The 26,186-nt window shown below is 46.8% G+C and overlaps 2 protein-coding genes across 6 annotated transcripts in view; one reads left to right on the plus strand and one right to left on the minus strand.

The window, feature by feature from the left end:
* Gcat (Glycine C-acetyltransferase) overlaps positions 1-26,186 on the minus strand; it is a 367,236-nt gene that overhangs the window by 53,877 nt on the left and 287,173 nt on the right. The window lies entirely within an intron of this gene.
* Positions 13,987-22,560, plus strand: LOC119178214 (uncharacterized). Its single transcript, XM_075887455.1, has 4 exons — positions 13,987-14,339; positions 18,440-18,586; positions 18,744-18,872; positions 19,345-22,560. The coding sequence occupies exon 4, from the start codon at positions 19,516-19,518 to the stop codon at positions 21,121-21,123; it is 1,608 nt and encodes a 535-aa protein (XP_075743570.1). The 5' UTR covers positions 13,987-14,339; positions 18,440-18,586; positions 18,744-18,872; positions 19,345-19,515; the 3' UTR covers positions 21,124-22,560.

Here is a 26,186-nt window from a genome sequence, read left to right on the forward strand (position 1 = left end):
AGTGCACGCTTTGGTGGGATGATATGCATATCATTAAGAAACTGTTGTGTATTCCTCAAAGGTCTAGATCCTCAATGGTCGAGCAACCCTTCTGGATGAAAGGAATATATCCATGTAATGTTTACAGCCAGCCTGTAGACCGCAACAACTAACGGTGTGGGCCGACATCACTCCTGTAAGTCTATTTAGTGATGTATCCGTTACAGTAAAAAGTAACTAAATACCTCACTAGTTACTCAAATGAGAAAAAGGGGAACGTTTCACGGCTCCACGTTATATAGATACATAAAAAAGGTAACGCATTACCGTTACCGTAACCGAAAAAAACAGAACGAATGGTACCTCTGCCGTAGCTCCGGAGTCATCAGTTTTAATCAATGTGTCTTTGCTGCAGAAACCCACAATGATAATTTTAAATCTCAAATTTATGTTTCACACATACTAACCCAAGCAAGGATTATACTCAAAATGTTCATTTAACAAGAATTATTTGTACACATGTACTGAACCTTAGCAATGTCATATAGAAGCTTAATGATGCCTGCATATGTGATGGCTTCTGACTCTGCAGTGACACAGGATGAAACCATTTTTTTATTGGAGCATTATACACAAAGTGAGGTCCAATAATCCACGGTATTCATGAAGAAACTATCACTGAACTCTCAAGAAATTTACAAATATCGGCCTTTTCTTGATCCTTCAGCACCTCCACTAAAGCAAGTCGAAATCGCCACTGTTGGATCTAGCCACCGGAATGGCCCGCCGCGCGCCAGTAGGCAATCACGGAGGCCTACGGAGGCCTACATTGGTGCCTTTTAATGTCGTGGGGAAAAGGGGGGGACACTTACAAGTTTGTGACTCCAGATGTGCCTTGCAGAGACCTAAGTCTAGAAAAATCACGTCTTGCAACACACATCTTGCAATAGCAGCCTTTTTTTAATATGTTGCAGGTTTTATTTTTGTTTATATAATAATTCAAATCATGCCTAGAAATCAAATATACAAAAAAAACAAATGTTCCCAGCACTCGTAAATGCATTGTTCTATTGTGTCTTTTCCGGAACAAGTCGAGAGTGGCAGTTGCTATTTTGATTTCTCACACATCTGATGGGTATTTAGCACGGGAACACGCTACAAAAAAAGCATTGAAAAGTTGAATGTTTTATACATACTTATCAAGCATTCTTATTTGTGACGTTTTTAAGAGAAATTTTAATGGGGCCCACTTGCAAGGGGTGTTCTCCTCCCCTGACCAAACACCAAGGGGTCGGGGAGTCAACGTTCTCTGCAGGCGTGGTCAACGGACGCCCAGCTCGTGACCAGTATGGGCTGTCTATCTGAGCAAATATTGCATTTGCTCTCATCTGCACATATGACCATCAACAGGTTTTTGTCTTGGGGGGATGCAAACCCTTCTTTCAACTTGCATCCCGACTGAGGGAGTAGGTCGTGTTGGTGTCGCTAAAGTGGGTAGCAAGTGCTGGTGGAGCTTGAAGGGTTCAAGTGTCCTTTTTGCACCACCCGCCTCGCCCACGCCCATGTTTACACTTCATTCATTGAACACCGCGCTGAGAACTAGTTGAATAAATGCGCAGATTTGTTTCCTTCCGCATCCTATACCGCTGCATAAAAGATTCTCACATTGCGAAAAGTAGGTATTTTGATTCGTTTGAAGGAAAGTTACATTCAAAGCATGACAAATACTCAAAAAAGCGGTTTCATGCAATCGTAATAAGAAAACTTGAAGCAGAGGTGCTTCTTCTTTTGTGCAGCGTAGAATGTAAAAGTAATATCAGATCCGGAAAAAGCGAAATGAGTGACGTGCGTCACTGCTTGCTCATTGTTCAATAAAAAAAGGTTTCATGAAGTATGACGTTGCCAATAACAACAACAACTAAAACAACATCTTAAATTAAAAAAAAAAGCAAAGTGCTGCACATTTACCGTAGAACATGGATATAGATTGAAATACGCGTTATTTTTTCATGTAAGCGAATTAAAAACTATTTTACAAAACGCTTTGCATTCATCGGGATGTCGACACATCTGTGTAGTGTCATTTATGCTATTTGGATTAATATTCCTGAATTTCAACTAATTCAGTAACCTGTGGCGGAAGAGCCTTTTGAATTTTCAGTTTCGGTTTCTGCGCCGCCGACGCCGCCGCCGCTGACGAAAATTGGCCGCACGCCGCCGCCGATGAAAAAACCGGCGTGCGCCGACAACGCCGCCGCCGCCGACTCTGGACGACCCCCACGCCGCCGCCGGTCGAAATCGCCTCGGCGCACACCTCTACTATTGGGTGAACCAAACGCTTTTGCCTCGAAAAGGTTCGTGCCACCGGGTGAACTGAAACACTTCCTAATTTTTAAGCTTAACAGGCATAAAATTTCTCACATTGCACGATTGCACGTTACAATTACTCGGCCAAAGCACCAGGGTATCTATCATCTCGATGTGTTCGCCTTAAGACCGTTTCACATGACACAAAAAGCAGCAATATTTTCAGGATGTGAATTAGCTCGCAGCAAAAAAAAAGGGGGGGGGGGGGCGTTTGCTCCCGCCGCAGCGGTCCGCGGTGAGCTTCCAACATGTTGGAAATTTTCACAACTCTGACAGTGGTGCAATTATATACAAATTCCAAATCCGGACGATGGCGTTCTGTCGGTGACGTCAAAAAGTGGGCGGTCCGCAGTGGTCGCGAAGACGAGAGGAAGCAAACAGTTAATGAGGGATAAAAATGTTGCGTCATCATTTTGACGTCGACTTGGCAACCGTATAACAAAGCAAAAAGTGTTTGTAACATGTTCCATAGAGTTTCTCAAAATTAACTAGAGGGCACTCTGGCGTTGCGATTGTTCAGCGACCATGGGAATGATGGGTAGCACGGTGTGATGGGTAGTCACGGAGGAAGAAGATACTCCCTGGGTAGTACACACAATTAGAGGTGTGCGCCGAGGCGATTTCGACCGGCGGCGGCGTGGGGGTCGCTGAGAGTCGGCGGCGGCGGCGGCGGCGTCGGCGGCGCACGCCGGTTATTTCATCGGCGGCGGAGCGCGGCTAATGTTCATCGGCGGCGCCGTCGGCGCGGAAACCGAAACTAAATATTCAAAAGGTTCTTCTACCACAGGTTACTGAATTAGTTGAAATTCAGGGATTTTCATCCAAACATCACTAATGACACTACCAAGATGTGTCGACATCACGATGAATTATAAGCGTTTTGCAAAATAGTTTTTATTTCGCTTGTGTAATAAAATACGCGTATTTCAATATATTTCCATGTTCTACCACGAATGTGCAGCACTTTGCTTGTTTTTTTTTAATTTAAGATGCAGCAGTTTGTTTCTGTTGTTGGCTACGTCATACTTCATGAAACCTTCTTTCATTGAACATTGAGCAAGCACCAACGGACGTCACTCAGTTCGCCTTTTCCGAATCGGATCTCACTTTTACATTGTACGCGTCACGAAAAAAGAAGCACCTCTGCTACGAGTTTTCTTATTGCGATTGCAGGAACCCGCTCTTTTGAGTATCTGTCATGCCTTAAATTTTACTTTCCTTCAAACAAATCGATATACCTACTTTTCACAATATGAGAATGTTTTATGTAGCGGTATAAGATGCGGAAGAAAACAAATCTGTGCATTTAGTCAACTAGTCCTCACCGCAGTGTTCAATGAATGAAGTGTAGACAAGGGCGTGGGCGAGGCGGGTGGTGCGAAAGGGGCACTTGACTCCTTCAAGCCACACCAGCACTTGCTACCCACTCTAACAACACCAACACGAACCCCTCCCTCAGCCATGATGCAAGTTGAAAGAAGGATTTGCTTACCCCCGAGACAAAAACCTGTCGATGGTCACATGTGCAGATGAAAGCAAATGCAATATTTGCACAGATACATAGTCCACACTGGTCACGACCTGGAGGCCAGTTGATCACGCCTGCCGAGAACGTTGACTCACCGAACCCTTTGTGCTCGGTGAGGGGAAAGGAACGCCCCTTGCGAGTGGGCCCCATTAAAAATTATCCCTAAAACGTCACAAATAAGAATGCTTGATAAGTATGTATAAAACATTCAACTTTTTAATGCTTTTTGTAGCGTGTACACGTGCTCAATACCCATCAGGTGTGTGAGACAATTGAAACCGCAACTGTCACTCTCGACTGGTTCCGAAAAAGACTCAATAGAAGAATGCAATTACGAGTGCTGGGAACCTACGTTCGTTTGTCAATTTGATTTCTAGGCATAATTTTAATTCTTATATAAACAAAAATAAAACCTGTAAAATATTAAAACAATATGGCTGCTATTGCAAGATGTGTGTCCCCCCTCGTGATTTTTCTAGACTTACGCGTCTGCAAGCCACATCTGGTGTCACAAACTTGCAAGTGCCCCCCCTCCTCCCCACGAAATCTCCCAATACCCCCCTCCCCAATAAAAAAGCACCGATGTAATCCTCCGTAGGCCTCCCTGATTGCCTACTGGCGCACGGCGGGCCATTTCGGTTGCTAGGACCAACAGTACCGATCTGAACATGCTTTATTGAAGGTGCTGAAGGACCAAGAAAAGGCAGATTGTTGTATATTTCTTGAAAGTTCAATGATAGCTTCTTTGTGAATACCGTATATTATTCAACCTCACTTTGTGTATAATGCTCCAATGAAAAAAAAAATATGGTTTCACCCTGGGTCACTGCAGAGTCAGAAGCCATCACATGGGCAGGCATCATTAAGCCTCTATATAACATTGCTAAGGTTCAGCACATTTGTACAAAAAATTCTTGTTAATTGAACATTGGGTATATTCCTCGCTAGGTTAGTATGTGTGATACACAAATTTGAAATTTAAAAATTCTCATTGTGGGTTTCTGCAGCAAAGACACATTGGATAAAACTGATGATTCCGGAGCTACGGCAGAGGTAACATTCGTTATCTTTTTTTCGGTTACGGCAATGGTAATGCGTTACCTTTTTTATGTATATATATAGCATGGAGCCATGAAACGTTCCCTTTTTTATTAGAGTAACAAGTAACGTATTTAGTTACCTTTTACTGTAACGGATACAGCCCTAAATATATAGACTTACAGGGGTGATGTCGGCCCACACCGTCAGTTGTGGTTGCGGTCTATAGGCTGGCTGTAAACATTACATAGATATATTCCTTTCATCCAGCACGTGATAGTGAAGGTTTGCTCGACCATTGACGATCTCGACCTTTGAGGAATACACAACAGCTTCTTAATAATATGCATATCATCCAACCGAAGTGTGCACTTTGCTTCGCTAAAATTTACAGTAAACGTGAGTGCTGTCATCACGCCGTATGTTTTAGATATATAAACTTAGCCTACTCGAAATACCCAAAAACGTCGATCCACCTAGCAACGCGTGGCTACCCGCTGACGGTTCTGTATGAAAATAGCATCCACAGTGGAACCTGTCGCATCTGCTGAGATTTTATCGCAACATTATTATACTGCCACTTCGCTTGAACTTTTATGTCACTGCCTATCGCAAAGGCACCGCCATTGTGGTTCAGTAGCTAAGGTACTCGGCTGCTGACCCGCAGGTCGCGCGATCGAATCCCGCCAGTGGCGGCTGCATTTTCCATAGAGGCGAAAATGCTGTAGGCCCATGTGTTCAGATTTGGGTGCATGTTGAAGAATCCCAAGTTTCTGGAGTCCTCCAGAAACCTGGGATTCTGGAGGAGTCCTCCACTTCGGATAATTTCTGGAGTCCTCCACTTCGGCATCTCTCATAATCACATGGTGGTTTTGAAACGTTAAACACCTCATATTAATCAATTGCCTTGCGCAAAGCACGCTTGGCAGTCTGCGAATATTCTAGATTATTTTAGAATCTTCTGATAAGCTTGAGACACCTACAATATAGATGATGTTTGATGCCACGGGCATATATGGCGACGTACCTTTACGCAGATCATATTGCCGACGACCAAGGCTCTAATTACCGCTATCTGCGTAAAGCGTGAATTTCTAGTACTTTGTACTTTTCTAGGCACACGTTCACGAAATAAAAAGTGTCGTTTTGAGCAACCCAAGTACCATATTCTTTGCCGCCGCAACCACGTGGCAATAAGGTAAGTAAGATGAGACCGGTGAAACGATTGATACAAAACAGTGAGATGGGGCGTAAGTACACAGCCAAGTTTTATTTAAGATGCGTATACCACAAGCTATTTTCTTCTATAGAACCAATATAATGCGGATTTGTTAAATTACTGTGAAGTTGAAAGTCAAGAAAGGAAGAACACGAACTTGGAAAGAGGCAGTGGAGACGAAAAGTGATAGGTATCGACGTAAAATTTGATCAGTCATTCCACGCCAAACGTCCAAGGCTTTTGGTGACTACCTCAGGTGTATTCGAAAAATGTCGGGCTGATTTACTCCATGAAAGCAGTCTATTGCGAAAATGTTTTGCAGAGAAAAATGTTTTTGGTCACCTATATGTGACCAAAATACCGGCTATAGGCTGGGCCCTATATCGAGTTCTAAGATGATGCAGTTATTCGAGGGCTTTTTGCAGTGAAATTTGGCCATGGAGTTAATCCCGTTCATGGTGGTGCTATTTAAGTTTGACATTTGAATATATAACGAAGCATTAGGAAATTCTTTCCGTGAAACCCGTATTCTTTTTTTTTTTTTGGCGATGTAATTGAGGATTGTATGCATTGTGTGGCACGAAGTTTAATGTAGGTGATGTGTTTGTAGAGTACACCGTTCGCTGACTGTGGTGAAATATAAACAGCACTTTATGTTAATTCATGCTACAAAACTCACGTGATCTGCTCCCAGAGAACAGAAGAATACATAACGAAGTGCGTTACTAACGAGCGGAGGAACTAAATATTCCTCGGTCTTTTAATGTTGTTTCTGTAATCCAATCTACAAACGTTTGTATTAAACGAGCATGACGGTACGAAGGAATGGAATTGGGTTCTGCAGCTTGTTGGGACACATGTGCCACTCCAGGTCACCATTATTATGTGACATCAGAATTTACACTGAGCTTGATCTATGACTATGACTATATTAGTTCGCGCTAAAAATTTCCCGATAGCAATGCGCCATCTGGCTGGATTTCAAGTTTTGTTCAAATGTGCGATGACACAGACCATGGGCTTTTGTCATGTCATTTGCTACCAATTAAACAGCGGCTGCGTAATTTAGGGTACCATGAAAATTCTCACAGCCAAGAAGAAAGGAGGCAGAAACGCCCCGTTCATGCCGTATACGTGATCCTTCATCACTCGCGGAAATAAACTTATTCAAGCTGAAACATGGTCGAAGAATTCTTTTACCTCTCGGCCATCAGAGAGGCTTTTAATTCTCGAGTCTTTTTATGAGATATTGCAGCCATTTTTTTCCAAACGGCCTGCAGTTCTGTTGTACCGACACAACATAGCAACGCCCGTGTTTTTGTAGATTTTTTTTATTCCTATTTAAACACTTTTCCATTCATAGTCATCTTTGAAGCGCGTAAGAACTTCCTGTCATCCCTCACCCATCATTGCGTTCTTCCAGTCCACACTCCAAAAGGCTTGATGGCAAAGTCGCTTTCCACGCTCAAGTTTCTCGTACCCAATCTTTCGCGCTCTTTGTGCTCTTCAAGGAATGCAGAAAGACTACAAAACGCAACGAGCTCTACACTGTGCCTTCGGGACTGGTATGGGGCAAACATGTTTCGAGTGGTGTCGCAGTGACGCTGTTCCCTGCGCTCAAGTTGGGTCGACATGCGGCGTCGTTGCGGCGCCATTGGTGTCGTGTTTCCCGTGTCTTTTCTTTTACACAGTGTTCTGCGAATAAATGCCTCTGTGTAGCCGCTCGAGCCGAGGTCACAGATTACGTTTCTCCTTCCTTCCACAGCTGTGGTGACAATCGATGGTTGGATTATCAGTTGTTTATTTATTTTAGTTTTCTCGTTAAGCTAGTTTTCTGTATTCTTGCCCAAGAAAGGTGGTCTAGGACATTTTTTTCTTGTGGGAATGGCCATGGGTATGTGCGTACGTGGTTGCAGCTCCACATTTCCAAGTCATAGGACTGGGAATGCCCTGCCAACGGCCCCTATTCTCTTTCTACTCTGGCAGCCATGGCCGTCATGTTCTTCCAAACCTTCTCCTCCTTCCTACTTCTAAACTCTTTTTTCCACTCCTCCCCCCCCCTCCCCTTCAAGGCACTGAGCCCTGATCTCGCAAGAAAGGATAGCGTCTTTTTTTCCTTTTCTTCAACCACAGACTCATCTATTCAGGGGAAGCTTGCATGCAGTAACTGGTTTGGAAGGCAGGTAAGGTTCGCGGAAACTCACCTCACCCTGAGCTACCGAGCACAATACAAAGCTTAGCCGAGAGTCATGAGAAGGCTAGATTACACAGCAAGTTGAAAAGAGAAGATATTTTGCCTAATGAAGTATTGCGAAAGCCACAGGGGCAACCCTTTCCTTTACCACCATCCACACTTCTATTCGCACATTGAAGTAATGAGAAAAGTCCAACCAATACATAATAAAAAAACGACGTTTTGAAGCCAATCCCTCACCCCTGAAGAAGAAGCCGGACCAGCTTCGAAACATCGGGGTTTTTTTTTTCCTTAAATAAATTTTGGTTGGAGTTCTCATTCCTTCAGTTTCTATCCAAAACAGACAGGCTTATGTCGAATGTTCACCTTTGATTCCTGCCGTACATTATATCCTCGCTGCTCCGACAACTTCCCTCACACCGAAACATTTAGAGACCGAAACATTTAGAAGTGAAGAGACTGCAATGCCAGAGTGACTAACGACCTTCCTGTAGAAGGTACTCGCATGACAATCTCGAAGAAAGTGATCTACAACAGCCATGAAATTTTGGTTTATTACTACCATGAAGAAGAAGCAAGCCAGACTTGAAGGCATCGTCAAGGGAGTGACAACCCCACTGCTTACAGAGCAAGCTGTTTGCGATAAGCAAGAAATCACTCTGATGTGCGATTGGAGGTGGAAAAATTTATAGTTTGCTATTTTTATGAAGGCTTGAGATAAATGTAACGGGACAACTGGAAATGAGGGTGAACGAGTGTGCTGGTGTAACCTCTAATTTAGCTAGATACTTCATCTTCCAGTATAGCTAGGTGACGCAGACATTTCGATATTTCGGCGTTTGGATAGTTCAGTGTTTTGATTTTTTTACTTTTTACAGTTTCGGTATCTTGTATAATCGGCTTTTTGATTTTTCGGTATTCTAAATTTCGGCATTCCAAAAGTTCGTCATTTTGATTTTTGTCATTTCGAGTGCCACATTATTATAGCTTTGGTCAACAATAAATGCGAACCCTACCCAGGTGCATTTAAACCACGTGCAGCTTTCCGCTTACCGGGAAGTGATACCAACCTGTGCGACAAAAGCAAAGAATCCATAAAATTAAAAAAAAATGTTGCATGACAGAGAAGTCACAGTTATGAACTAACTGAAAAGTATTTGAAGGACCATGTTTAATTAACCAGTAATAATGTGTTGGTTTTTAATTACAACTTATCCGCCGCGAAGCATACCTTTTTTTTTTTTCATTTTCGCGGATTCTTTGCATGATCGTTGTGCTGCATCAATTCATAAATCTTCGGGTGTAATTAACGAGGAGCTTGACACGTCGGTATCCTTTCACAATGTCAACATTTCTGCTCAACATCTTTCTGCTGAACACCACAGTCTAGATGGTGATGGTCTACAAGTCCTTCAATTAGCAGAAGTGGTCTCTTATGATGTGCTTTACTTTTCCAAGTGTGTCAGGCGCATAGTCTTCTATGCAGCCCCCTAGAAAATGGTTAATTAAAGGACTCATTGAAGAAGAGATACAAGCTAGTTTTCTCTTTGTACCAGCCCCAAATAGCACATCGGCACTACTGCTGCGTGCTCCACATAGCACCACTCAAAAATTTTATTCAGAAACGCCATGATGAAAAATAGCAATGGGCAAAGTGCATGGTTTAACCCAACATTCTCAAGACTAGAGGTTTTCGTTACACTGGATACACAGACAATAGCATAAAGGCTTTTACTTGCCGTCTTCGCACTCGCCATTATCAAGAGTTACAACATGCAACATCTGTGCACCGGGTCCCAGTGCATAAATCGGGTTTTCAGCAAAAATATGTCGCTTCTTTTAATCAAAATATGCCAGAGGGAAAATGCCTAGTGATAGTATGCTTGGTAGTCTGTAGAAATTCCTGTAACTGCGTTGATACGGCTTATTGTACATCATTCTATAGAAGCGGCAGCGGGGTTTAACACTCGTGAACCATGGAAAAGCGCAGACAGACAACAAGCACTCCCACAAGCAAACTTAGTTTTAAAAATGTTGGAGCAATTTCCTTTTTCTCGGAGTATCATTTCTAGAAGTCATGCGCGGCGAATAAATATTTGCAGTATTTTAACCCAAATATATGCGAGTAACAACCGCCTCATACCTCGGCTATATTATGAAAATATACTAGAATTACAAGACTTAAAAAAAGCTATCGCATACACTGCACGCCTTTTTATAGTAGATGCACGTTACGTACGTCACTGCGACCACTACCGAGTCCCTCTTGGAGTGAAACTGTGCGTGCTTATGAGCGTGTGTCTGTAAAAGATGTTAAGATCGGCCTCCCTGGCTAGGCGCCGCTTGGACGCGGGGGACGATTGCAGCTAAGCCTACCCTGATTTGTTCCGGATCAACGCTCTCGAGGTGCGCTAAAAGCGGTGACAACACGAAAGTCATTCTTCGAATTATTTAGGGCTGTTGGCTCCCCTCGTCACAAACTCTTTGGACACGCCTGACTGACTGACGGCCTAGGACGAGCTGTTGGAAATCGAGGCTGCTTGATTTGTTCGACGTGCCACGAGACGCGCTGAACAATTGGCCGAGAGCTTGGGATCCCTGGTCAGGTATGTTTCCCACACTCTGTGGTGCTTGCAAGTCTTCCATTCTCACAAGCCCTAGCCTGCCTAGCGCTGCAGACCCTATTCTGCGCATGCGATGCAATGTTATTGCATTGTGATGTGTTGTGGGTATTATTGCACTGTGACCTACGTTATGTCTCTATCTCGCCGTGTGACGAACTGAACGTGCACCTTCTCTCTTTCCTTGGTTGAAAAGAAGGCAGTGTTTGACTTTCTCTCTCTTTATCCATCTCTTGATTTTTTAATCCCTATTCGCTGCGCCCTGCGCTCCCTGCTGGGCTGCAGAAATTAGGCGCCTTCTTCAAACTACCCCCCCCCCCCCCATTTGGCGGACAGAGATGAAGACGACAATTTCTTCGGACTGCCCTGAACTGAATGGACATGCAGTCTGCCGGTTTACAGTGATCTGCAAGGCGGCTTTCCTGTAAGGTTTGTTTTTTAACCAAAAACTCTCGTTCACAGACTGCTTTTATTTCTCATTTTAACACGCGAGTACAACAAAATTTCAGCTCTCCAAATTTTAGCGAATGCACGTGAGCACAACAAGATCTCAAAAAAAAAAAGGAATGACAAAAACGAAATGAGTGAGAAAAGCAGCCTGTGAACGAGAATTCTTGTTTGAAAAACTAACCTTACAGAAAAGCTGCCTAGCAGATTATTGCGAACTGTCCATTGTTTTCTCCTGCAGAGAATTTTTAGAAGACCAGGACGTAAAGAGCGAGCACCGAGACGCTCTGAACCAGCTCTCAGAAGCTTCTATCAAGCTTCCATGAGGCTACAATCAACGTATATATAATATTCATATGCATGTAAAACGGACATTATCAGTCCAAGATGGCAGCCTATGATCGTGCCCGAAACAGGGCGTATACACAGAAGAAATGAAGTGTTAGCAGTGCAGCACAAATGCAGCGCGTTAGGTGAAGAACTACACAATATTATATTTATTTTTTGTCAATTTGTCCATTATGTCATTTTATGCAGCGGCTGCCGAACTTGTGCCGCTGTTCATAGTGGTACTCTCGGTCTCTGAAGCTGGATGAAGATAACTAAGAAGCCTGTTTTTTACTAGCTACATAATTGTGAAACGAAGCTATAAATCAAGATGAAAAAGAAAAAGACAAATCTGTGAAAATTCGGTACTGGTGCATAAATGGCGCGCCGATGAAAAACGTCGGCGGCGGCGCGCCGATCAGTTCGCGTCGGCGAAAACTATCGACGGCGGCGCGCCGACCAGTCGGCGCACACCTCTACACACAATTGCCTAGTCTTCGTACTTGCGGGCGGCGAATCGTACTTGCGGCTTCGTTTATTGTTGTGTTTCGATTTTGCTTTGAAAGAAAGATTCAACCCTCTTAAACTTCGTTACTTAATTTGGAAAGGTAACTTGAAAAAAAAAATAGGGTGGTGAAGCGCAACCGCTGAACATTTGCCCATTTTTTTGTTTCTTGCGAAAACAGCTTCAATCCACACGAACACATACGGAGCCAAAAGCAGGCCAGAAGTACGAAGTTTATTACACTGTGACCCCCCGTGTAGAGTGCCTAGAATATTCTCCTAGTGTCATGAACAGGCGCCTTCCCCATCGGCGGCTGGGAAATTGATTTGGATTCGGCGTTAGGGGGCGCTACTTGCAACTGGCGCGTCAGTTTGCGTGCCGGCCAGGCCTTTCAACGTTGTGTCGGGTGGCGACTTGTCTGTGTGGTGAAGCGTGTTCTCGCTACGTTTCGAATATGTGCCGTGAATTCTCGTGCAGCGATTGTGTGTGACTATGCCTGAAAAAAAAAAAAAAAAAGGAAGAACGTGCTTTGTGCAAAGGCGGGTACAAGTCTTTCAAAGAGAAGGTGTCTCTGTTCAGGGCTCCGGCAGACCCTGTTCGTCTTCAAGAATGGGCGCGAAACATCAAAAGAGGTGACAAAGTTCTAGACGAAACTTGTGTAGTGTGTTCTCGTCATTTTGATGATCGCTACATCCAAAGAACTTTCAAGCATGTCATCAACGGTGAGGACATCGAATTCGACCGTGAACGACCATCGCTAACGCCGGACGCCGTTCCTACCATTTTCCCGGATGGCCCCGCTTACCTGACTAAACCAGTGCCTCGAAAAAGAAAAGAGAGGAATATTGCTGACTGCACAGCTCCGCCTGCTAAGCGTAAAGCGCCGAATGAACCCACGACTTCCCAGGCCTGTGACGATGCTGCCGCTGGCGAGGAAACAGCACAGGCGCCGCACCCGTTTCACAGCATAACGCCGCCGTCGGCATTTTGCAGCAAAATTTGCTTGCCCAGTAACCCAGAAGCATTGTGCTTCGCATGGCACTACAATACAGTGCTGGGTGACGTCTGCGTGTTGAAACACGTAGTGTTTTCGTCAAGCAAGGAAGTAGGTGCTGCAGATGGGTACCTTTGCAGTACTTACTGCCGCGGCATAAATGTGGAAGAGCACTATGTCAGCACCGAAACTGACGCACTCGCTTCGCTGAAAAGGGCCGACGATCTGCTTCTTTGTTGCGGCTGCGAAATTGAGCCTGCCGCTGGCACTAAGTGCGCCTACGGGAGGGAATGGTGGTCGCGGATGAGGAGAGAAATATGTGATTTTTTGTGTTGAACAGTCGTACCGCTGGGAGCCCCCGGTTGGCCACCCCTTAATTACCGCAATTTAAAAAGTAGCATTGGTAACGCGCGAGCGGCCAATCTATGAAGAGGCGGCACGTCAGGAGGACACAAAATCTCAACAAGGCAGAGAGCTCGCATACATTTCGTTCAAATTCACACGCTTTATTTACAGTCTGCATGGAAAACACAGGATAACAAGGCAATCACGTGCTAAGCCATGAAACCACCACTGCAATTTCAACGCAAAGCGTCTGCTCCGGCTTGCTGCCTTCCCAGCTTGCCGAAAAAGCAGCGCGCCAGAGAGCGGTACTGTCACCTGGCGGCTGTATCGCATACCATTTCCCCTCGGCCGGCCCGTTCACGACACTAGGAGAAATATTCTAGGCACTCTACCCCGTGGGTGCGACTGTTCTCACAACAAATCCGTGCAGGGCGGGGCCTCGCCTCGATGATGTAGCCACACACAAATCCGTGCAGGGCGGGGCCTCACCGCGATGACATAGCCACCATTTCCTTTTTTTTTTTTCTCTGTCTCTCTCTCTCCGTTTGACGGCGCGGTACACGGTCGCTGTGGTGGCGTGCACTCCACGTGAGCGAGAAGCGTGTAAGTGGCCGTAAAATCGGAACGCAACGATGAGCGAGCCTCCTGACCGACAGAAGGTGATCGAAAAGTACCTCCAAGGATTACGTCATGACGACGGCTACTCTCATGGCTACCTAAAGTCAGACGAAGAGCTAAAGCTTTTTGAGAGGTCCCAGGCTGCCGTCAACGAGAGGTATGCTGTGCGGACATCGAGACCTGAGCAAGTCGTGTAAATGCGAGGATGTCTCGATTGCTTCTTAATGTATTGATCTGCGCGTAGATCTAGCATTGAAACACGCAGTAGTAATTTAAACCAGCTAGGGACACGGCAGGACAGGCTTCTTCTCAGTTGCGGTTATTTAATCATATGGTGGTTTTGGGACGTTAAACCTCACAAATCAATCAATCAATCAGTTGCGGTTATTGGTTTTCGCCTTTTGAAGTTAGGGTTAGGTATCATTGTTTTCGTTACCGGCTCACAGTTCCCCTGGAACCGATTCATTTCGGTGTGAGTGAAGTATTGTTCGGATTACCGGGTGTGATGAGCGAAGAAAACGACAACGACGGAAGTGTGGGGCAAGGCGCGTGTAATGTGCGCGTGGGTGTCAGCGAATCAGCTGATGACCTGTGGTGGCCCATAGAGGTGGCGTGCCACGATTGGGCCACGTGCGACCATTACGTGGCAGTAGGCTTTGTGGCTGGGGACGAGCCGGAGCAGCGGCAGACGGGAGACAGTGGGCCGAAGCGTCGGACGCAGGTGATCGAGGTCCCGGCCAGGGAACGCGGCCGTCCACGCTGCTGCCGTCCAACCACCAGCTTGGGCGGCATTGCCGGCACGAGTGCTGCATCTCGGGGCGCGGCCTGGCCTGCTGTTCTCTTCCTTGCCGAGGGCATCGCGGATCTCGGCGAGGCGTCTCCGCGGTCAGCCGTTGAACACAGCGATGAACGTGGCCTGGGTAATGGTCACGGTTGCGTCGAGCATCGCGTCTCGGCGCACGCTCTTCGCTGGACGGGCTGGCTATTCCCCGCATGGAGCATCGCGTCTCCTATGCGGGTTGACTGCTCCGTAGTCGCACCTACGCCATCAAGCGCCAGTGTCACCAGAGCGTCGAACTTCGGCAAGGGACGAGCGAGATGTTCTGCCGGGCGAGACGCGGGCGTGTGTACGGAGGACCATGGAGCCGGGCGAGGTTCAGGGTGGCCGAGGATTCAGATGCCAGGGGAGTTGCTGGCTGAATCAAGGATCGCCGAGTGGTGCCGAGCCGTACCGAGCGACGCACCAGCCTCGGAAGTGGGCCGCGAGCTCACGAGGGGCGCACCCGAGGGTACCTGGCTGTGCCCTGGCCAAGGCGACGAACGCCGGTGAGTGAGCTGCCGCACCGCAGCTGTAGCGAGCAGCATTTCAGCACGGCACAGACGGTGCTGGGCTGGCCAGAACCCGCACGTGGAACCGCTACGCCCGGAAGGTGATCAAAAGCTTGGAAACGAGGTCCGAGGTCGCGCTGGTCAAGGCATCTCCGCCACTGCAGCTCGAGAGTTGAGGCCACGAAGGCAGACGAAACGGTGTGCCGCTCGAGAGGACGAGTTCCTGGCAGCGTTCCTGAGCCAGACGTGAGACCCGTATGTGTCGGCCAGGTCGAGCTCCGGTGTGTGTGTTCAAGGTCCAAGGCCGAGACCTGCCGAACGGCTCCTGCCTGGGTGCAGTGGCCGGGAGCAGGTTCGTGGACGAGGCCTACCGGGTGTGGTCGTCGTGAGCCGTGGCCTGATCCAAGACCTCCGGAGTTGCGACCCTGACTGCTGGGGTGACCACGACGTCCGACTCAACGGCGCTGCACACGGTAGCGTATCCGTGCGTCGTCAGCCGTTCCACCCATGCCATGAAATAAAAAGTTCATGTTAATGCTTTCTCGTCCGCTATCAACAAACATAGTGACGAACGTCCGTTTAACCATCACAATAAATGGCGAGCCTGCCAGGATTAAGCTCTCGCGTTACATCTGAGAGCCTCACGTTGTTTGTGTGTGGCGGACGAGAATGGACAAGAGAAAGCTAGTTGAGCTAAGGAAGGAGATGGGGCTGAGTGGAGAGGCTTTGCTGGCATGGGTGAGCGCGGAGGAAAAAGAAATGAGGGACCAGAGAGCTCGGAAACGAGGCCCGAGGCCGCGCTGGTCCAGGCTTCTCCGCCACCACTGCTCGAGAGTCGTGAGTCCACGGGACTGTTCTTCCTCATCACTGTGTATTGTGAGAAAAGTTGTTTGACTGGAACAACTTTCTTGTGTGGGGGGTTATTGTGATGAGCGAAGAAAACGACAACGACGGAAGTGTGGGGCAAGGCGCGTGTAATGTGCGCGTGGGTGTCAGCGAATCAGCTGATGACCTGTGGTGGCCCATAGAGGTGGCGTGCCACGATTGGGCCACGTGCGACCATTACGTGGCAGTAGGCTTTGTGGCTGGGGACGAGCCGGAGCAGCGGCAGACGGGAGACAGTGGGCCGAAGCGTCGGACGCAGGTGATCGAGGTCCCGGCCAGGGAACGCGGCCGTCCACGCTGCTGCCGTCCAACCACCAGCTTGGGCGGCATTGCCGGCACGAGTGCTGCATCTCGGGGCGCGGCCTGGCCTGCTGTTCTCTTCCTTGCCGAGGGCATCGCGGATCTCGGCGAGGCGTCTCCGCGGTCAGCCGTTGAACACAGCGATGAACGTGGCCTGGGTAATGGTCACGGTTGCGTCGAGCATCGCGTCTCGGCGCACGCTCTTCGCTGGACGGGCTGGCTATTCCCCGCATGGAGCATCGCGTCTCCTATGCGGGTTGACTGCTCCGTAGTCGCACCTACGCCATCAAGCGCCAGTGTCACCAGAGCGTCGAACTTCGGCAAGGGACGAGCGAGATGTTCTGCCGGGCGAGACGCGGGCGTGTGTACGGAGGACCATGGAGCCGGGCGAGGTTCAGGGTGGCCGAGGATTCAGATGCCAGGGGAGTTGCTGGCTGAATCAAGGATCGCCGAGTGGTGCCGAGCCGTACCGAGCGACGCACCAGCCTCGGAAGTGGGCCGCGAGCTCACGAGGGGCGCACCCGAGGGTACCTGGCTGTGCCCTGGCCAAGGCGACGAACGCCGGTGAGTGAGCTGCCGCACCGCAGCTGTAGCGAGCAGCATTTCAGCACGGCACAGACGGTGCTGGGCTGGCCAGAACCCGCACGTGGAACCGCTACGCCCGGAAGGTGATCAAAAGCTTGGAAACGAGGTCCGAGGTCGCGCTGGTCAAGGCATCTCCGCCACTGCAGCTCGAGAGTTGAGGCCACGAAGGCAGACGAAACGGTGTGCCGCTCGAGAGGACGAGTTCCTGGCAGCGTTCCTGAGCCAGACGTGAGACCCGTATGTGTCGGCCAGGTCGAGCTCCGGTGTGTGTGTTCAAGGTCCAAGGCCGAGACCTGCCGAACGGCTCCTGCCTGGGTGCAGTGGCCGGGAGCAGGTTCGTGGACGAGGCCTACCGGGTGTGGTCGTCGTGAGCCGTGGCCTGATCCAAGACCTCCGGAGTTGCGACCCTGACTGCTGGGGTGACCACGACGTCCGACTCAACGGCGCTGCACACGGTAGCGTATCCGTGCGTCGTCAGCCGTTCCACCCATGCCATGAAATAAAAAGTTCATGTTAATGCTTTCTCGTCCGCTATCAACAAACATAGTGACGAACGTCCGTTTAACCATCACACCGGGACATGAACCGATCTTCAGAGATTCTATAAACGTTATTGGAGCTGTAATTGGCGCCTTGTCTCTGTCAGCGTGTTTCTTTGGTCTCCGTTGCTTAGCGCCCTAAATTATTCAGTTGTAACTGAACTGTATTTTTTCGGTTTTAGTCATGATTAGCACCGCGCTAGCAAGCTAATTGTGACACGGCCGTGCGTGCCATCCGTGGTCCTCCAGGAAGTGTGAATTAGACGTCTAGAGCAAGGCGGGCCCGATGTTGAACGCTGTATATGAGAAGCTGAAGGGTCAGGGTCGAGATTTTTTGCCCAATTATATTAAAATCCCAAGGCCCAACCAAACTGTAACGTGTTGGTGCTGCTTGTGAGTTGTAACCTAAAAACCGCATAAAAAGTCTGGGTAATTAATAATAATAATCATAATTATATTTATTATTCTGGTTGACGAAAGCCAGAATTTCTTGCCAGAGGCAGCGCATCTTAGTTTTTTTGCTGCCATTACACAAAAGCTAAAACAAGATTTGATATTGCCCTCTGCCATGCATAAAACTAGGTGCCTTCATTAAATCATCTTTATTGTTTATTTTCAGCCAATGTCGTCTTCTCCATGATCCACTGCGAATCTCGAATCTCTCTGGACAATGTGCCGTTCCGAGTTGTCAAGGAAACCGTCAAAGTGTGCATATTTGGAACAGAGTACTACAAAAAAAACTTAGGAAAAAAAAAAAAAAGAACAGGTATGTTACATGGTGATGCACTTCGAAAAGTTTCAATCTCATGCACATATCCAGCAGTCTTCCAGTTCAAATATTGTGTGTAGGCAGTGTAAGGAAGATTTACTTAAAGTTACTACAAGTTTACACGAGAAATAAATAATGTTAACTTCATTTACAGAGTTCAAGTACCACTGACTGGCAGAAGGAGGTGTACGAGAAGAAGTGAGTGAACCTCCAAGGCACAAAGAAGAAGGGGTGCGCAGCAACACTGAATTTGAAGTGGATTGAGTTGTACCCAGATTTCCAGGTATGTAATGTGCAATGAAAAGTAAAAAATAATTCCAGATTAATTTCTGGTGGCCTTTATCATGTCATTTATGATTGCGCAATCTGACACAACACAGTTGGTTGAAGATCATTATGGTTTCAAGCAGCGCAACAAGATGAGGGCAAAGTCAAGATGAGACAGAAGACAGCGCTCTATATTTCCACAATTGCCAGTATGTATACACGTGGGAAATAGCAAGATAAACAGAGTGTGAAAGATAAAATGAGCACAACGCATACAGTCTCGGCATCTAAGCCAAGACTGTATGTTTTGTGCTTTGCGCTCTTATTTTGCTATTTCCCAAATGTATACATACTGGCAATAGTGGAAATATACTTCCAGCTATTAGTTCAGCGCTGTCTTATGTCTCATCTTGACTTCGCCCTCATCTTGTCGCACTGTTTGAAACAATAAAATATGATCTGTGTACTTAACAGTGCCTGCTTTCTAGGTGGATGTGCCCCAGCCATGCGGCCAGACAAGAGAGGGTCGTCTGAAAGCCGACAAGGCCAAGAAGCTGCAGGAGGCACTTGACGCAGAGCAGCAGACTGTGGCCAAAGAGACGCGGGTATATGTTAGGATTGCCGACTGCAGTTCCCATCAAAACCATGGTTTCGAGGACATGGAAACTTTCAGTCAAAACATGGACAAGAGCGTTGCTGAGCGAATTCAGATCTTGCCAAGAGAAGGCATTACTTCTGTATCAGATGTGAAAAAGTGCCTTCACTATTATGTGCACGACATACTTTTTGCGAACAAGGAGAAGCCTGATAGCAGCTGCACGGCCTTTTTCCCAACACATCGTGGCATCAGCAACCAGATCCAAGCTGTGCTTAAGAAAGACCGCTTCAGCACAGTTGATCAAGGGAATGCTAGAATCCTAATTGAAAAGATCAGGCGTGAGCAACCCGGATCCTCCGTTGTCTATCGGCCGTATGCAGCACGCAGTTTCGTGGGTAGCAGCGACTCTGACAACGTGGAAGAGGGCGTTGCCAGCGAGTGTGAAGACACGTTGCTGTTTTGCTTACAAACAAAATTCATGAGGAGCATGCTTAAAAAGTACGGAGGCTCAGTAGTTTGCCTGGACGCAACGCACAAGACGAGCGACTATGCCCTACCACTTTTCTTGCTTGTCGTGAAAACACCGTCAGGATACACACCAGCTGGTGTGTTTATCATACAGTTCGAGACGGCCCATTGTATCGCTGAGGCTTTAGACGTTTTCAAGCAGTGGTGTGACAACTGGTCCCCACAATACTGGATGGTGGATTACAGCAAGGCAGAAATAAGTGCCATCAAGCAAGTGTTTCCAGAGAGTCAAATCTCCATCTGTGACTTCCATAGACTACAGGCATGGCAGAGGTGGCTGCGCAGAAAGGAAAACAACATATCCGATCCAGATGAGGCCCTGAGACTCATGAAACACGTAGCCAGTGCTTCAAATCAGCATGACTTTGACAAGGCGGTTGAAGTCCTTGTTGACTCTGAGTATTGGAAAAAGGAAAGATTCCGCAGTTACTTTGAAGAAGTGTGGCTGTCAGTAAAGGAGCTGTGGGTCATGTCTTACAGGCTGGAGTTTGACGTTGTGTTGACCACAAATAACGGCATTGAAGCTCAAAATCGCGTGTTGAAGGCACAGTACGTGAAAAGTTCCAGCGGGAAACGGTCGTTAACATCCCTGATCATGACTGTCGTTCATGGCTACCTTCCCGACAAAAAAGCGAAATTCCATGAGGCAGCAAGGAGGCAGTCATCAGCGTACAGACAGTACAGTGAAAATGTTCCTGCATACCTGCACAACCGGCCTCATGGGTTTGTTAAGCATATGCTGAGACGGCTCGTTAACGCAAAGGAATACACCCCCACAGACATGGAAGAGCTCCCCGTTGAAGGTGTGTTTACGGTTCATTCTGAAAGAAGTGATGATGATCTGTACACTGTCGACTTCACCAAGCCATCGTGTACCTGCCCTGATTTCAGGAAGCACAAGTACCCGTGCAAGCACTTTTGTGTTGTTTTTAAGTACAGCGACAGGTGGGGCTTTTCCTCTCTTCCGCAGAGTTACCTCAATCGACCACAAATTACTTTGGAAGCTGTCCAGAATCCGAAACAAGTTCCGAGATTCCCCTTGTCAATCAGCCCAGCCCTTCTGAAGTGTCTTCACAGGATCTTGGTACAGCAGCATCAGAGTCAGACATTCCCTTTGTCAATGAGACCAGCTTTTGTGTAGTGCCTTTACAGCCTGGGGTTTCTATGCTTCCTGGGACAGCAGCCCCCTCAGTGTCGGAGCTATACAAAAGTATAACCGAGGAATTGGAAAAGTGCAGTTCCCTCCTTTACAGCTGCCATGACGTTCAAACACTGGTGGAGGCTAGGGGCTTATTGCAAGCCACCTTTCGTAAGCTGGCTGAATCTGTGCCATAGAGTTCTGGCCTTCACATTCAGGGCTCACCGACAAAAGGATGCTCGTCTATGAAACCTCTTCCGAAAAGAAGGCGCCTATAGTGTGCTGTCATTCTGCCATTGACTGGAGTTTTGACTGCTAGGAAAGGATCGGGAGAAACGGTAGAGATGGACCACTCGGTGATTTTTTTTTTTCATTGTTTTTAAAAAAAATTGCAATTGTTGCAAAACTCAATTTATTTTACCATTCACAACTTTGGCCTAAACACAGTGTTCGGACATCTTTGTGAATAATTTTTAGAATGTATAGAGCTTTTAAGATTAATATGGTATGTTTTATACTAGACTTCGTAATAGTCATGCAATTGTGACATTGGCAACGACTGTGTATGTGTATAAATGCAGCCGTAATTTTTTGTGTTAGTGATACTCTCAATTCAGAGAGTGTGTGAAAGTATGTTTTTAGGCTTCTGCTTTCAATCTATGTGTATAAAACTGTTTTTAAAGTTGCATTCTTTCTGTACTTGCTACGGACGTGCTTGCTTTTATACCTTCCTTTTGACATTTTAATATAGTACTACTTTGAAGATGTGTTACCTACACAGCAGAGCAATTTCATCAAGACTGCTGCAACAGCTGTGACCGGTTGATGTAGAGGCTGGGCAAACAAACTGGCCTTTTTTTTTTTAGGGCAACTATGGGAACTACCCCCTCAGTGAAACGCTTTAGGTATACATATTGATACTGCAAAGGAAAGTTTGACATCCACCTAAATGTGGATGTCAGACTTTCCTTTGCAGAATCTTACTCCACCTTGGGGGTTTCCCCTAAATCTGGTCCATATTGATACTACTGACTTGGGCGAGCTGCTTAATTATTCAATCTGAAAACTTTTCAAATGGCACCATGTGGGAATGGGGATATAAAAAGGGGTTGCATAAGGAACACGAATGCACAAGAAAATATTACCGGAAGGTGATCGTCTCAACTTAGCATTTATCAGCTAGTATTTTTGAACTAAAGTCTTTAACATGTACATTTAGTATCAAGAAACTAGAAATAGTCAACGTAGAGCTGCCTAGTTTTTGCCCGTCATGTATCCAAAACATGCAACCCAATGTATGGTGCATACTACATAGCCTTTCCATGCAAAGGAGAGAAGCCTCATGAACTCTATTCTTAGTGCCTTGGAGGTTTGTTCACTTTTTCCGTACACTCCTTCGGCCAATCAGCGGTACTTGCATGCTGTAAATGAAATAAAGAATATTTATTTCTGGTGTTTTTGCATGTTAACAGACACACAGGTCAGCTTTGATAAGTGCAAAAAAAAAAAAAGCCCATGTTTTTATAGTTCACACCAGGGATGTAGCCATGATTTTCTTTCGCTCGCAACTACTGATGGGGGAAAGGCATGGCAAAACGTCAAAGGTGGGAGGGGAGGTAGAAGACGTCCCAGCAAAACTGAACATTTCGGTGTGCAGCAACCCCCCGCTATGTGTCTCGTTCACAGTCATAATGCTCTTGGGCTTTTCCTAAATGTATTCATTGGCTAGAAATACCCTAAGGGCCCCAAGAGGGGCATATGTATAAGGGAAAATACGTTAAATACAGCTGCCGCAAAGTATGCACCTTACACTGCCTGCACACAATCTTTGAACTGGAAGGCTACTGCATATCTGAATGAGATTGAAACGTTTTCAAGTGCATCACGATGTAACATATTTGGTCTTCTTTTTCTCCTGTGTCTTCTGCTAGTATTCCATTCCAGATATGCATACTTTGACGGTTCCCTTGACAACTGGAAACGGCACATTGTCCAGAGGGATTCGAGATCCGCAGTGGATCACGAAGACGACATTGGCTGAAAATAAACAATAAAGAGGATTTAATGAAGGCACCTAGTTTTATGCATGGCAGAGGGCAATATCAAATCTCGTTTTAGTTTTTGTGTAATGGCAGCAAAAAAACTTTAAAATGCGCTGCCTCTGGCAAAAAATTCTGGCTGGCTTTCGTCAAACAGAATTATAAATATAATTATCATTATTATTAATAATTACCCGGACTTTTTTTCGTAGGGCGTTTAAGTTACAGCTTACAAGCAGCACCAACACGTTACAGTTTGGTTGGGCCTTGGGTTTTAATTACAACACTACAAAAAAGCTCGATGCTGACGCTTCAGCTTCTCATATGAGTTCAACATCGGGCTTGCCTCGCTCTAACGTGTAATTCACACTTTTAGCAGGACCAGGGATGGCACATACGGATGTGTCACGAGTAACCTAACCACAATTCGTGTCTCGTGTTGCGCACGATTGCTTTTTCGGTGTTGAAAATAACATAAATGTTAATTCTGAAACGCACAAATGGAAACAAAATAAACGCCCAAGCGCAGCTCTGCCTTGAATTCAAGGCAATTATCTAAAGAGCACAGGAGCAGAATAGATAAGGTATGTGACCCTATGGCAGACCTTTAATTTTTTTTTAAGTCATGATTACCTTGCGTGCGCTGTTCTAATCATGACTGGAGCCCGAAACTAAAACAGTTCACTTCCAATAACGTTTCTTAAAATTTCTGAAGATTGGGTCATGTCCCGGACCCGGTACTCCACTCAAACCGAAATGAATCGGTGCCAGGGAAACTGAACCGGCAACCAGAACAATGATAACCCGACCTTCAAAAAGGCGAAAACCGATCAATTGTCTAGTGTTGCACTAACCGCAACTGCAAACAAGCCTGTCCTGCCGTGTTGAGTCCCTTCATCTACGTGTTTCAATGCTAAATCTACACGCAGAGCAAAACATTAAGAAGCAATCGAGACATTCTTACATTTAGGTCTCTTGATGTCGGCACAGCATACCTCCCGTTGACAACAGCCGAGGACCTCTCAACAGCTTAATATTCAACAGCTTAATATGAATAGACAGCGCACGCCGCCACAGAACAGGGAGACACCGCGCACAGCATACAGCCACAGAACAGCACACAGCGAACCAAGTCTAGGTGGTGTTGAGCGAACGCGCTGCGAAACAGAGAGGGAGGTAGAGAGAGAGAGAAAAAAAAAAGGAAATGGTGGCTACGTCATCGCGGTGAGGCCCCGCCCTGCACGGATTTGTTGTGAGAACAGTCGCACTAGGGTGGCTAGAATGGGGAGGTGTGATGACTGCGGCGGCGGCCTCTTGCCTAGCGAGGCCCCTCTGCGCGTTCTCGCCGCTGGGGGGAAATTTGGCGCGTCAGTCTGGGGCGCTGTTGGCATGTGCCGACTGTGAGCATGTGTTGCTCGTGTCTCGTTGGTGACGGAGCAGCGCAAGTAAGCTGTCGCTGTTCGCGAAGTACGGCCTGCTTTTTCTATCGCTTCCCGATTTCTTGAAGGAGATGATGTCAGCGGTTGTCGTCGATTTTTGAACCGCTCTGAAGAATGCCGTCGACGGGGGAAAAAAACGCAGAGGTGGTGCTTTGTGCCAGGTTGCGACGCCGGCTACAAGTCCTGCGGTGAAAGACTGTCTCTCTTTCGTGCACCTGCCCGTGAGGATGAATTTAAAAAGTGGGTACGTGCCATACCAAGGGCCGACAAGCCACTGCAAGAGAATCCTGCAGTTTGCGAAAGGCATTTTGACCCAAGGTACGTATGGAATTCGTACATGTTTAAGCATATAGAAAAGTTGAGGTTTCTACAAGTTAACACACTGACCCGGTGTGACACACGGGTCATGAGCAGCAGAAGTGCAGTGGAAAGAGCCAGACTAATTCAGATGATCGGTTGTTCTTGTACTTACATTGGCATGTTGCTCCACGTGGGCGCGTTTTGCGTTCTGCCTCCATCGACCCGCGGCTAGATGTGTGTCACCCAACGCTGCAGCACATGCATTAATAATTGTTTCGTTGCTTGTAAATCCGAAGTGTCTTCATTACAGAGGCTACGCTCACTTTTTATTATGTTTTCAGGTTTATCATGAGACACTACGTGCACATTGTGAATGGAAAGGAGGTCCATATACCACGCGATGTGCCTGCCCCTAAGGAGAGTGCTATTCCAACAATTTTCCCGAACCTTCCAAAGTATATGACAAAAACTCTGCCAAAAGAGAGGAAGAGGAGAATGGGACAGAGCTCTTCCGTGCCTGCAAAGAAGAGCCGCGAGGACATTGACGATTCAGAACGCGAATTGGTTCAGCTCATTCCTCATGACGAACTGGACATAGTCAACGATGAAGTACCTCGGAAACACTTCATTTTTGGTCTTCGACTACCATCGGAGTATTGGTCACGTCAGACATTCCAAAACAAAAACATAGCGAGTTACCAAACAGCTGAACATCATAAAAACAAAGTACCTCCTGTTGCCTTCAACAAGATAGCTGTGTTCGAAATTGGAGAGCGACATTCACCCTCCTGCACCATTTTCCTGGCTGGCCACCTTCACTGTCAGCGCACCGTTGAGTCTGAGGAAGAGGCCCAAGAGCTTCTGGTGTATGCAGAAAAACTCTCTGTGTGTTGTGGAGTGGGAAATACCAGCGAGTTTAAGCGATTAGATGTGTCTGACTGCACAACATTGTCAGCAAATGGCCTGTTCTCCGCTGTGTGTGATGGATCTGTGTCACAAGGTATGTTGTGTTTTGGTACATACGTCTTGGGCATATCACAACTGTGAAAAATTATTTCATATACTTCACATGTCGCCCATTTTGTTGTTTCTTCCAGGTATGCCGGCCCATATGCCTCAGCGGTGCTGTATTTTACATATTTCAGTCAAGGTGCTGTATTTTTACATATTTAGCGTCATAAATAAAGCTTCCTGTTTCGTGCATTTGTTTCAGATCAAGCAGCTTCCGAAAAAGCAGCAGTATGCAGTCCGAGCATGTTTTGAGGCATCGAAGCGGAAATCCATGCGA

Source organism: Rhipicephalus microplus, chromosome 1, assembly GCF_043290135.1.
Source record: "Rhipicephalus microplus isolate Deutch F79 chromosome 1, USDA_Rmic, whole genome shotgun sequence".
Classification (NCBI taxonomy): domain Eukaryota; kingdom Metazoa; phylum Arthropoda; class Arachnida; order Ixodida; family Ixodidae; genus Rhipicephalus; species Rhipicephalus microplus.

Excerpts from the sequence above, each read along its gene's own strand:
- LOC119178214 (XM_075887455.1), top strand. The coding sequence starts at position 19,516 with ATGGAAACTTTCAGTCAAAACATGGACAAGAGCGTTGCTGAGCGAATT.